Source organism: Scardinius erythrophthalmus (assembly GCF_964197995.2).
Source record: "Scardinius erythrophthalmus genome assembly, chromosome: 5".
Lineage (NCBI taxonomy): Eukaryota > Metazoa > Chordata > Actinopteri > Cypriniformes > Leuciscidae > Scardinius > Scardinius erythrophthalmus.
Window position 1 is genome coordinate 55,582,852 of NC_138225.1, and position 13,656 is coordinate 55,596,507.

General features: G+C 43.9%; 1 protein-coding gene across 1 annotated transcript in view; it reads right to left on the reverse strand.

Moving 5' to 3' along the window:
• ddx54 (DEAD (Asp-Glu-Ala-Asp) box polypeptide 54) overlaps positions 1-13,656 on the reverse strand; it is a 36,430-nt gene that overhangs the window by 9,892 nt on the left and 12,882 nt on the right. The window contains exons 8-12 of the mRNA XM_081366473.1: positions 9,517-9,638; positions 9,119-9,180; positions 8,424-8,555; positions 4,497-4,707; positions 4,226-4,357 (exon numbers count right to left, since the gene is read on the reverse strand). Coding sequence (XP_081222599.1) covers positions 4,226-4,357; positions 4,497-4,707; positions 8,424-8,555; positions 9,119-9,180; positions 9,517-9,638 — 659 coding nt within the window. The remainder of the gene's footprint in view (positions 1-4,225; positions 4,358-4,496; positions 4,708-8,423; positions 8,556-9,118; positions 9,181-9,516; positions 9,639-13,656) is intronic.

The window sequence follows — 13,656 nt, forward strand, 5'->3', positions numbered from 1 at the left end:
TGATGTTGCTTTAAAGGTCCCATTGCATGGATTATTTTATTTTAGAATGTTTCCTGGGGTGCCCTTATAATGTTAGTATGTTTTTTAAATCAAAAGTTGTTATAATTTAGAAATAAAAGGCATATTTCCCAACCTGATTTTAGCCTCTGATTGGAACGCTCTGTTTGAAGGGGCGTGTCTGAGTGAGACTTCAGTGTAAACGCCCACTGCTGTGATTGGCTGTGAGACTTCAGTGTAAACGCACACTGCTGTGATTGGCTGTGAGACTTCAGTGTAAACGCCCACTGCTGTGATTGGCTGCTGTGAGACTTCAGTGTAAACGCCCACTGCTGTGATTGGCTGTGAGACTTCAGTGTAAACGCCCACTGCTGTGATTGGCTGTGAGACTTCAGTGTAAACGCCCACTGCTGTGATTGGCTATGAGACTTCAGTGTAAACGCCCACTGCTGTGATTGGCTGCTGTGAGACTTCAGTGTAAACGCCCACTGCTGTAATTGGCTGCTGTGAGACTTCAGTGTAAACGCCCACTGCTGTGATTGGCTGTGAGACTTCAGTGTAAACGCCCACTGCTGTGATTGGCTTCCGTGAGACTTCAGTGTAAACGCACACTGCTGTGATTGGCTTCCGTGAGACTTCAGTGTAAACGCCCACTGCTGTGATTGGCTGTGAGACTTTAGTGTAAACGCACACTGCTGTGATTGGCTGTGAGACTTCAGTGTAAACGCACACTGCTGTGATTGGCTGTGAGACTTCAGTGTAAACGCCCACTGCTGTGATTGGCTTCCGTGAGACTTCAGTGTAAACGCCCACTGCTGTGATTGGCTGTGAGACTTTAGTGTAAACGCACACTGCTGTGATTGGCTGTGAGACTTTAGTGTAAACGCACACTGCTGTGATTGGCTGTGAGACTTCAGTGTAAACGCCCACTGCTGTGATTGGCTTCCGTGAGACTTCAGTGTAAACGCCCACTGCTGTGATTGGCTGTGAGACTTCAGTGTAAACGCCCACTGCTGTGATTGGCTGCTGTGAGATTTCAGTGTAAACGCCCACTGCTGTGATTGGCTGCTGTGAGATTTCAGTGTAAACGCCCACTGCTGTGATTGGCTGCTGTGAGACTTCAGTGTAAACGCACACTGCTGTGATTGGCTTCCGTGAGACTTCAGTGTAAACGCCCACTGCTGTGATTGGCTGCTGTGAGCCTTCAGTGTAAACACTCACTGCTGTGATTGGCTGTGAGACTTCAGTGTAAACGCCCACTGCTGTGATTGGCTGTGAGACTTCAGTGTAAACGCACACTGCTGTGATTGGCTGTGAGACTTCAGTGTAAACGCACACTGCTGTGATTGGCTTCCGTGAGACTTCAGTGTAAACGCCCACTGCTGTGATTGGCTGTGAGACTTCAGTGTAAACGCCCACTGCTGTGATTGGCTGCTGTGAGATTTCAGTGTAAACGCCCACTGCTGTGATTGGCTGCTGTGAGATTTCAGTGTAAACGCCCACTGCTGTGATTGGCTGCTGTGAGACTTCAGTGTAAACGCACACTGCTGTGATTGGCTTCCGTGAGACTTCAGTGTAAACGCCCACTGCTGTGATTGGCTGCTGTGAGCCTTCAGTGTAAACACTCACTGCTGTGATTGGCTGTGAGACTTCAGTGTAAACGCCCACTGCTGTGATTGGCTGTGAGACTTCAGTGTAAACGCCCACTGCTGTGATTGGCTGTGAGACTTCAGTGTAAACGCCCACTGCTGTGATTGGCTTCCGTAAGACTTCAGTGTAAACGCACACTGCTGTGATTGGCTTCCGTGAGACTTCAGTGTAAACGCCCACTGCTGTGATTGGCTGCTGTGAGCCTTCAGTGTAAACACTCACTGCTGTGATTGGCTGTGAGACTTCAGTGTAAACGCCCACTGCTGTGATTGGCTGTGAGACTTCAGTGTAAACGCCCACTGCTGTGATTGGCTGTGAGACTTCAGTGTAAACGCACACTGCTGTGATTGGCTTCCGTAAGACTTCAGTGTAAACGCACACTGCTGTGATTGGCTTCCGTGAGACTTCAGTGTAAACGCCCACTGCTGTGATTGGCTGCTGTGAGCCTTCAGTGTAAACACTCACTGCTGTGATTGGCTGTGAGACTTCAGTGTAAACGCCCACTGCTGTGATTGGCTGTGAGACTTCAGTGTAAACGCCCACTGCTGTGATTGGCTGTGAGACTTCAGTGTAAACGCCCACTGCTGTGATTGGCTGTGAGACTTCAGTGTAAACGCCCACTGCTGTGATTGGCTGTGAGACTTCAGTGTAAACGCACACTGCTGTGATTGGCTGTGAGACTTCAGTGTAAACGCCCACTGCTGTGATTGGCTGTGAGACTTCAGTGTAAACGCCCACTGCTGTGATTGGCTGCTGTGAGACTTCAGTGTAAACGCCCACTGCTGTGATTGGCTGCTGTGAGACTTCAGTGTAAACGCCCACTGCTGTGATTGGCTGACATGCTTGCATATGAAATATCTAGCATTACATGTAGAACTCTCTCGAATACTTTTACTATTACAGCTATTATACGTTTTTACTATTACAGTTATCGGGATTAACGAATCGTGAGAAGTTTTTAAGTATTTAGATCTATTCCCATCACATGAAAGGTTGCAGTGATGAGCACTGAGCAGATGACAGCCTGTTGATCGCGTGAATGAAGATCTTATTGCAACGCAGTTTCTGCACTCTCACTAATGATTTCACCAATGCAAACATGAGGTAAGTACAGTAAGAGCTTCGTTGTGCAGCGTAACAGCGTCATTAATTTCATAATGAGTTTTGGCAAGTGTCCAGATAAACTCGCGCTGTGTGATTGACAGCTTGGGCGACTGGAAAGGGATTGTTCTTTGATCGCTTTCTGTATAAATATTAATCACAGTTAAAGTAAGATTATTTAGAGAAACGATGTGAAGTTGATCGTTTAGTCACTGGCTTGATTTACTGATGCATAAACAGAATTGAACGACTTTGAGAGAAAGATTATCTGTCTGAACTTGAACAATTATACATCAGAAATTCCCATAACCCACTGGTTCTTCAGAGGCTCGGATGAAGGAACTAAAACAATACTTTTGTGTTCATTTGTACATCCAGACACTGAGCAACTGCCATGCTCCGCTCGTAAGCAAGCCATGATGTCTCTCGAGGAAAAACCAATATGGCGCTCGCGCAGCTCATTTTCTCATGGGCGGGCAAAGAAGAGAAAGCGGAGGTGACATTTCACCTTATGACGACAAAAGGTGAAGATTCTAGATTCGCCGTCTGAGCTTTCATTTTCTCAAAAATACCCAGGGCTTGGGTTACACCCATCAGAACGTCTAGCCACTGGAGGACCATAGGCAGGCTAGGGGAACTCATATTAAGGTTAAAAAACTTCATAAAGTGAAATTTTCATGCAATGGGACCTTTAACTGTCATATGTTAAAAATATGAAAACTGCACATTTTTAATGTTTATCGGCAGTATGTTGTTAACTGAGTTTGTTTGTTTGAGCTGCGCTCATTTGTTTCCATTTCTCCTCGAGAGGCTCAACAGCGCCACCTTGTTACCGTCAGTAATAAATGTATTATCCACTATCCATCGTGACTTACAATAAATGAATCATGCTCTTGTTTTAAGCACATTCCTCACATTATTTCAACTTAAAAAAAAATAACTCAATTTCATGCATAACCCTTTTAATTCAGCTCGAAATATCTTGCATCGGGGGTCTTTGTCGACCTCTTGTGGGAAATAAATAATATAAGATGATATTTCATGACACTAGATGGCGCTATATCTCTATATGGAGCAAATGAGCTGTTCCGCTGGGTCCTAAAGCCAGCTCTCTTCAGTGTGCATTCACATACACATGTAGGCATTATAAAATAATTTTATGGTAAAGTTCTAGCATTTTTAGTTTGATTTTTGAGCATTTTTGTTTTTTTCCTATGTGTACTGAAGCATTCCTCACATTCCTTTCATTTTTATAGGGGTCAAATTGACCCGCGAGGGAAGGTTTTAACTTTTTTAAATTTCAACAACAAAACTCCTCGAATCAATAAAAAAAAAAAACGTGTGTATTCGTGGTTCAAGTGCGACAAAAGTTTCGGGTCAAAAAGACCCGAGGAAAGGATGAGGCATGAGGATAATGTCGATCCCTACACACACACACACACACACACACACACAGCACAGAGTCCCCTGTGTTTACCTGGTGTGTGTTCATGGACGGCGAACTGTACGGGTCGACCCAAGAACAGATGCAGATCGTAGAGGAACGGCACTTCATCAGAACACACCAGACTGAGCGCTGTCCCGCCTCTGCCGGCGCGAGCCACGCGACCTGCAAAACAGAGGTCAGGGGTTAAAGTTCAAGGTCAGGGGTTAACATTGAGGTCAGGGGTTTAAGTTCAGGGGTTAGAGGTCAATGTTAGGGGTTAAAGTTCAGGGGTTAGAGGTCAAGCGTCTGCTTAGTCACACACCGACTCTGTGCAGGAAGAGTTTGGGCTTGGACGGGAAGTTGAAGTTGATGACGTTGTCGAGGAGTGGGATGTCGATGCCCCGGGCCGCCACATCCGTGACCAGCAGAACCATGGCCTTCCGGTGGACGAAGCGGCCGATGTTGATCTTACGGGCCGTCTGGTCCAGAGCGCTGTAGATGTAGGCCACCTCCACGCCCTGCTCCTTTAGGAGCTGCAACACACACACACACACACACACACATCAGAACCAAGAGAACAGAATCAGCACTTCCTGGGAAACTGGTGCGAAATCTCAGTAGAGCTCCTTGCTCACTGAGTCCGAAAAAACAAATACGACCTCACGCTGTGTCAATCACGTTTACACATTTCCTCCGAAACTTTCGGCATAAAAAAAAAACTTTGGATCGGGTTCGATTTTTTGCACCTTGGAACCTGTTTCAAAGTTTGTATTCTCGGGCACCAAACACAGTTATCCAATCACAGCCTCTGATGAGCCAAAGTCAGCTGAGGTTTGAGGGGTTTACTCAGTGAACAGGGCTCGTCCAGATACTGTCCAATTACATTCCAAGACTTTAAAAATCTTTTTTTTTCAAGGACTACAATCAGAGATCTCACTTATCAAAACAATATCTATTATCTTTTAAATTCTAAAAAAGTTAAACAGATAAATAAATAAAAACATACTAATAAAACAAAATGGTACAAATAAAGTGCAGCACATAAAAAGTATGCAATGACTGTGGAAACTTTAACCATTGAAAGGACACTATGACAAAGATATCGCTTATTCAAACTTATTCAAGATTTTTTTCCCATGAATATATGATTGACCTGAAGAATGAAAGCTGTATCATATACTTGTGTATATACAGTGAGGAAAATAAGTATTTGAACACCCTGCTATTTTGCAAGTTCTCCCACTTGGAAATCATGGAGGGGTCTGAAATTGTCATCGTAGGTGCATGTCCACTGTGAGACATAATCTAAAAAAAAAAATCCAGAAATCACAATATATGATTTTTTTAACTATTTATTTGTATGATACAGCTGCAAATAAGTATTTGAACACCTGTCTATCAGCTAGAATTCTGACCCTCAAAGACCTGTTAGTCTGCCTTTAAAATGTCCACCTCCACTCCATTTATTATCCTAAATTAGATGCACCTGTTTGAGGTCGTTAGCTGCATAAAGACTCCTGTCCACCCCATACAATCAGTAAGAATCCAACTACTAACATGGCCAAGACCAAAGAGCTGTCCAAAGACACTAGAGACACAATTGTACACCTCCACAAGGCTGGAAAGGGCTACGGGGAAATTGCCAAGCAGCTTGGTGAAAAAAGGTCCACTGTTGGAGCAATCATTAGAAAATGGAAGAAGCTAAACATGACTGTCAATCTCCCTCGGACTGGGGCTCCATGCAAGATCTCACCTCGTGGGGTCTCAATGATCCTAAGAAAGGTGAGAAATCAGCCCAGAACTACACGGGAGGAGCTGGTCAATGACCTGAAAAGAGCTGGGACCACCGTTTCCAGGGTTACTGTTGGTAATACACTAAGACGTCATGGTTTGAAATCATGCATGGCACGGAAGGTTCCCCTGCTTAAACCAGCACATGTCAAGGCCCGTCTTAAGTTTGCCAATGACCATTTGGATGATCCAGAGGAGTCATGGGAGAAAGTCATGACCAGAGAAATAGAACTTTTTGGTCATAATTCCACTAAACGTGTTTGGAGGAAGAAGAATGATGAGTACCATCCCAAGAACACCATCCCTACTGTGAAGCATGGGGGTGGTAGCATCATGCTTTGGGGGTGTTTTTCTGCACATGGGACAGGGCGACTGCACTGTATTAAGGAGAGGATGACCGGGGCCATGTATTGCGAGATTTTGGGGAACAACCTCCTTCCCTCAGTTAGAGCATTGAAGATGGGTCGAGGCTGGGTCTTCCAACATGACAATGACCCGAAGCACACAGCCAGGATAACCAAGGAGTGGCTCTGTAAGAAGCATATCAAGGTTCTGGCGTGGCCTAGCCAGTCTCCAGACCTAAACCCAATAGAGAATCTTTGGAGGGAGCTCAAACTCCGTGTTTCTCAGTGACAGCCCAGAAACCTGACTGATCTAGAGAAGATCTGTGTGGAGGAGTGGGCCAAAATCCCTCCTGCAGTGTGTGCAAACCTGGTGAAAAACTACAGGAAACGTTTGACCTCTGTAATTGCAAACAAAGGCTACTGTACCAAATATTAACCCTCTGGGCGCCACGGTCGAGTTTACTCGACAAGATGCGGCACTGAATAAAACGGCCGATTTTGTCAAATAGGGTGTCAAATTTCGTTCAAACTCCCCTCCACTAGTTGGCAGACATGTCATACTTCATCCCCGACTCAAAAAAAAGTCATGCTTCTATACAAAATCTTCGAGCTAGAGCGCATTGAATCAGTGCGAACAAAGGCGGAGCTAGTGTGCGAGTGAGCCATTTTATCAGAGCAATATTGTCAACATCAGCGAGTATTTGCATTAGAATATTATTATTATTATTATCTAATGGCATCAATAAAGCTTACCCGGAATGAAGTGTTGTGTCTTCTATTCGCGGACCCTGATTCTGAAGGGGAATAACGTTATCTGCCTTCAGAAAATGACGGTGATTCTGAAAGTGAAAGTATAGCCCTACATCAAGCACAAACGGTGAATCCTTTGCCCAATATAACGTTAGATGGTCCTTTTCCCAGTGTCAGTGGTGGGAACAATGTTTCCCGGGGTCGGAGTGTTCATCGCGAAGTTAGCAGGCGTGTTAGTGTTGTGGGGAACGAGGCGGCCGCGGGAGATTTTTATCGCGCTAGCCGTGCCCGTGACCGTGTGCCTCTCCGCAATCGCGGCGACAGTATTGTGGTGGAGACTTTGTCTAATGCCACTGGGTATGTTAGACGAGGTCGAAGTATTCATAGGGCAGTTAGGGGTCAACGTGGAGGCAGGGTGGGGAGTCGCAATGACAGTAGTCCGAGCTGTGCACATTCGGCGCGCGCGCGAGGCAGATCTGGCCGCGCCCGCGCGCGCTGCTGCTCGTAGCAGGAGAAGAGGCGATGTGAGACGGGGCAGAGGGGCTATTATGCATAGTCTATCGCAAGACCGCACCATGAAACACTACAAGAAATGTCACCTGGATGAATAGGGAGTCATTATCTCTACAGCAAAAGCCCTGCAACAATTGTTTTTGTCTGCCATTTATTACACCGTTGATTTACTATCTATATCCCTGACCATTTAGTAGTGTACAATATGTGTTCTTTTTTTGTGTGTTCATGTCCTTGTGATGTGTGCGTCTTTGTCAGTTAAAAATAAATAAATAAATAAACATCAACAAAAAACATAAAAATTCTATAATCCAAGATGGCCGCCACCATATGACGTCATAATATGCAAATTAGATGGGAAAATGTAATCCCTACATAAACTTTGGGTCATCCTTAATATTTCTCTAATTTACAGAAAGTCTCTATCTTTTATCACTTTTAAGATATAGCCTTTTGAAATTAAGATGTCAAAATCGAACGTTTTAGGAAAAAACCTCTGGCGCCTAAAGGGTTAACATTGATTTTCTCAGGTGTTCAAATACTTATTTGCAGCTGTATCATACAAATAAATAGTGTGTTTCCATCGTAGTTTATTATCCGCCTCAATTGAGCGCATATTTTAATGCACATTTTTAGAATTTATGTGCATCTTGTATTTTCCATTCAGAGTTTTTTTATGCAATTTACCAACATTTGCATAACAATAGGTGGATGGAAACACAGCTGATGATGATGAACTAGTGGACGGCCTCAAAAGTGTAGCAGTGAACATTGAAATCACAGGTTTTATTGCTGTTTTTGATGGAAACAGAACGCGAATGAAAGCACAACACAGACTCCTGGAGTTTTACCTCTTTCAGGAACTCCACGTGATGTTTTGTGGCGACGAACACCACCGTCTGCTCCTGCGGCTTCACCACGGTCCTCAGCAGATGCAGGAGAAGAGCCGGCTTATCGTCCATGCGCACGTGGAAGAACGAGAGCTGGACGACACGGAACAAGGAGAGGTCTCAGGAATGAGATTAAAAAGATTCTATTTCAAATAAACTTTCCATTCATCAGAATCCTGAAAAAAGGTTTTGTTTTGTTTTTTCCACAAAATGTTTAACTGTTTTTTAAACATTTTGTTTCTTAAGCATCAAATTCTCATATTAGAGTGATTTCTGAAGGATCATGTGACACTGAAGACTGGAGTAATGATGCTGAAAATTCAGCTTTGATCACAGGAATAAATTACACTTTACTGTATATTCACATAGAAAACAGATGATTTACATTATAATAATATTTCACTGTTTTTTTGATCAAATAAATGCAGCCTTGGTGAGCAGAAGAGACATTTTACCCCGAAACCTTGACTCTTTTACACATCAACATGTTAATAGTCTTACAGTGAAGGATTCCTCAGTGATGTTTGCATACTCTTTCACCAAATAACTTTCCTGTCCCTCGGATGTCATCAACCCCACGAATAAAATCAAGAGCCCATATTTCAGATTACAGAGCAGACATTGAACGCAGACTTGAACAGAATGGGAATGTTCACCTTCAGCTGGTCGCTGAGTTTAGTGTCCACATCCAGACGAACGAGGACCGGCTCCGTGAGGCCTGTGCGGGAAACACAGATCAGCCAATCAGAAGAGCTCAACTATAACACACGCGTGTGTCACGATATCTCACCATACTCTGAACAAAGCCAAAGGCTTTAAACATTGTATTAAATATCTAATAAGGCATTTTGTTTTTAATATAGTGATACTAATTAATAAACATGGAAGCTCAAAAGTCTGGGCTTCTGTCTAGACTTATACATGATGCATAGTGTCACATTTTTGTATTGTGATAGAACGTGACACACAATGTAGTGTTGAGGCCCTGATTATATAATATATAAGGTCATAATGTCATATATGTGCAGATGTCAGTGAGTAAGAGACTGATCACCGGCTCTGGCGAACTCCACGATCAGTTTGGGAAGCGTGGCGGAGAACAGCAGTGTCTGTCGAGCGTCTGGGAGACGTCTGATGATTTCCTGAAGCTGCTCCGCAAAACCCATCTCAAACAGCCTGGAGAAGCAGAAACATCTCGTTAGAGTAACGAGGGAAGATCCAGCTGGACACTAGTACTCCACTCATATATGAGGCCATGTTTTGTTTTTATATATGAGGCCATGTTTTTTAATCAACGGCATCTGACGTTTTTCTGTTTGGCCGAAGTGCGGTGTGCGTGACTTTTATTGACGGTGTGCATGACTTTTATTTTGATGGTGTGCATGACTTATTTTGATGGTGTGCGGGACTTATTTTGATGGTGTGCGGGACTTATTTTGATGGTGTGCGGGACTTATTTTGACGGTGTGCGGGACTTATTTTGATGGTGTGCGGGACTTATTTTGACGGTGTGCGGGACTTATTTTGACGGTGTGCGGGACTTATTTTGACGGTGTGCGGGACTTATTTTGACGGTGTGCGGGACTTATTTTGACGGTGTGCGGGACTTATTTTGACGGTGTGCGGGACTTATTTTGATGGTGTGCATGACTTATTTTGACGGTGTGTGGGACTTATTTTGACGGTGTGCGGGACTTTTATTTTGACGGTGTGCATGACTTATTTTGACGGTGTGCATGACTTATTTTGACGGTGTGCGGGACTTATTTTGACGGTGTGCGGGACTTATTTTGACGGTGTGCAGGACTTTTATTTTGTCGGTGTGCATGACTTATTTAGACGGTGTGCAGGACTTATTTTGACGGTGTGCGTGACTTTTATTTTGACGGTGTCCATGACTTATTTTGACGGTGTGCGGGACTTATTTTGTCGGTGTGCGGGACTTTTATTTTGACGGTGTCCGTGACTTATTTTGACGGTGTGCGGGACTTATTTTGATGGTGTGGGGGACTTATTTTGACGGTGTGCGGGACTTTTATTTTGACGGTGTGCATGACTTATTTTGACGGTGTGCATGACTTATTTTGACGGTGTGCGGGACTTATTTTGACGGTGTGCAGGACTTTTATTTTGTCGGTGTGCAGGACTTTTATTTTGATGGTGTGCAGGACTTATTTTGACGGTGTGCGTGACTTTTATTTTGACGGTGTCCGTGACTTATTTTGACGGTGTGCGGGACTTATTTTGTCGGTGTGCGGGACTTATTTTGACGGTGTGCGGGACTTTTATTATGACGGTGCGCGGGACTGACAGTGTGCATGACTTATTTTGACGGTGTGGGGGACTTATTTTGACGGTGTGCATGACTTATTTTGACGGTGTGCATTACTTATTTTGACGGTGTGGGGGACTTATTTTGACGGTGTGCATGACTTATTTTGACGGTGTGCATGACTTATTTTGACGGTGTGGGGGACTTATTTTGACGGTGTGCATTACTTATTTTGACGGTGTGCATTACTTATTTTGACGGTGTGGGGGACTTATTTTGACGGTGTGCGGGACTTTTATTTTGACGGTGTGCATGACTTATTTTGACGGTGTGCATGACTTATTTTGACGGTGTGCATGACTTATTTTGACGGTGTGCATGACTTATTTTGACGGTGTGCGGGACTTTTATTTTGACGGTGGGCATGACTTATTTTGACGGTGTGCGGGACTTTTATTTTGACCGTGTGCGGGACTTATTTTTGACGGTGTGCGGGACTTATTTTGACGGTGTGCATGACTTAGTTTGACGGTGTGGGGGACTTATTTTGACGGTGTGCGGGACTTTTATTTTGACGGTGTGCATGACTTATTTTGACGGTGTGCGGGACTTTTGACGGTGTGCGGGACTTTTATTTTGACGGTGTGCATGACTTATTTTGACGGTGTGCGGGACTTTTGACGGTGTGCGGGACTTTTATTTTGACGGTGTGCATGACTTATTTTGACTGTGTGCGGGACTTGACGGTGTGCAGGACTTTTATTTTGACGGTGTGCATGACTTATTTTGACGGTGTGCATGACTTATTTTGACGGTGTGCATGACTTTCATTTTGACGGTGTGCGGGACTGACGGTGTGCATGACTTATTTTGACGGTGTGCATGACTGACGGTGTGCATGACTTATTTTGACGGTGTGCATGACTGACGGTGTGCATGACTTATTTTGACGGTGTGCATGACTGACGGTGTGCATGACTTATTTTGACGGTGTGCGGGACTTATTTTTGACGGTGTGCGGGACTTATTTTGACGGTGTGCATGACTTATTTTGACGGTGTGGGGGACTTATTTTGACGGTGTGCAGGACTTATTTTGACGGTGTGCATGACTTATTTTGACGGTGTGCATGACTTATTTTGACGGTGTGCATGACTTATTTTGACGGTGTGCGGGACTTTTATTTTGACGGTGGGCATGACTTATTTTGACGGTGTGCGGGACTTTTATTTTGACCGTGTGCGGGACTTATTTTTGACGGTGTGCGGGACTTATTTTGACGGTGTGCATGACTTAGTTTGACGGTGTGGGGGACTTATTTTGACGGTGTGCATGACTTATTTTGACGGTGTGCATGACTTATTTTGACGGTGTGGGGGACTTATTTTGACGGTGTGCATGACTTATTTTGACGGTGTGCATGACTTATTTTGACGGTGTGCATGACTTATTTTGACGGTGTGCATGACTTATTTTGACGGTGTGCGGGACTTTTATTTTGACGGTGGGCATGACTTATTTTGACGGTGTGCGGGACTTTTATTTTGACCGTGTGCGGGACTTATTTTTGACGGTGTGCGGGACTTATTTTGACGGTGTGCATGACTTAGTTTGACGGTGTGGGGGACTTATTTTGACGGTGTGCGGGACTTTTATTTTGACGGTGTGCATGACTTATTTTGACGGTGTGCGGGACTTTTGACGGTGTGCGGGACTTTTATTTTGACGGTGTGCATGACTTATTTTGACGGTGTGCGGGACTTTTGACGGTGTGCGGGACTTTTATTTTGACGGTGTGCATGACTTATTTTGACTGTGTGCGGGACTTGACGGTGTGCAGGACTTTTATTTTGACGGTGTGCATGACTTATTTTGACGGTGTGCATGACTTATTTTGACGGTGTGCATGACTTTCATTTTGACGGTGTGCGGGACTGACGGTGTGCATGACTTATTTTGACGGTGTGCATGACTGACGGTGTGCATGACTTATTTTGACGGTGTGCATGACTGACGGTGTGCATGACTTATTTTGACGGTGTGCATGACTGACGGTGTGCATGACTTATTTTGACGGTGTGCGGGACTTATTTTTGACGGTGTGCGGGACTTATTTTGACGGTGTGCATGACTTATTTTGACGGTGTGGGGGACTTATTTTGACGGTGTGCGGGACTTATTTTGACGGTGTGCGGGACTTTTATCTTGACGGTGTGCATGACTTATTTCGACAGTGTTCGGGACTTTTATTTTGAAAGCGCTAAGAACCCCAGTGAAATTATAATTCCCATTGCACAGACAGTTTTTACTTCCATTTATTCTTATTTTCAACCATTTCTTTATTTGAGAAAAAATACTTTAATAGGACTACAGAATCAAGAAGTTGTAAATCTGTTTGTTTTACGGATTTGTTTATTATCGAGATTAACAGGCGACCACAGAATGAACTCTACATGCATTTTCTTTGTTTTTGTTTTTTTATGAGAAAACGCTTACCATGAAATAGGGTTTATATCCTTGCCTGTACATTGTTCATATCAATGAACTGAATTTGGTCTTTTAATATCATTGTAACGGGTAAAGATGACTGGCAGTCAATGGAGGAAAGACTTGTTTTCAATAAAACTATGAATTTGTGTGTATGTGATTCTACTATCTTTAAATTAAATTGTGTGATGTCATGACTCTTGATATCACGAGTAGACGTTTTCAATCAGGTGCTATGTTTACATATATATCGCATATTTAAGATCGAAACAACTACTTTCTCGCATATAAAACTATTAAACAACATTATGTGACACAGTAACAGTGTTGTTTGTAAAGTTACAGTGGGTTTGCTCCTCCACCACTGACGCTTGCAGTGAGAAATATAGATCCGGCAGAAACAAGGGGAGTGATACAAACTGTGAAACGGTTTCC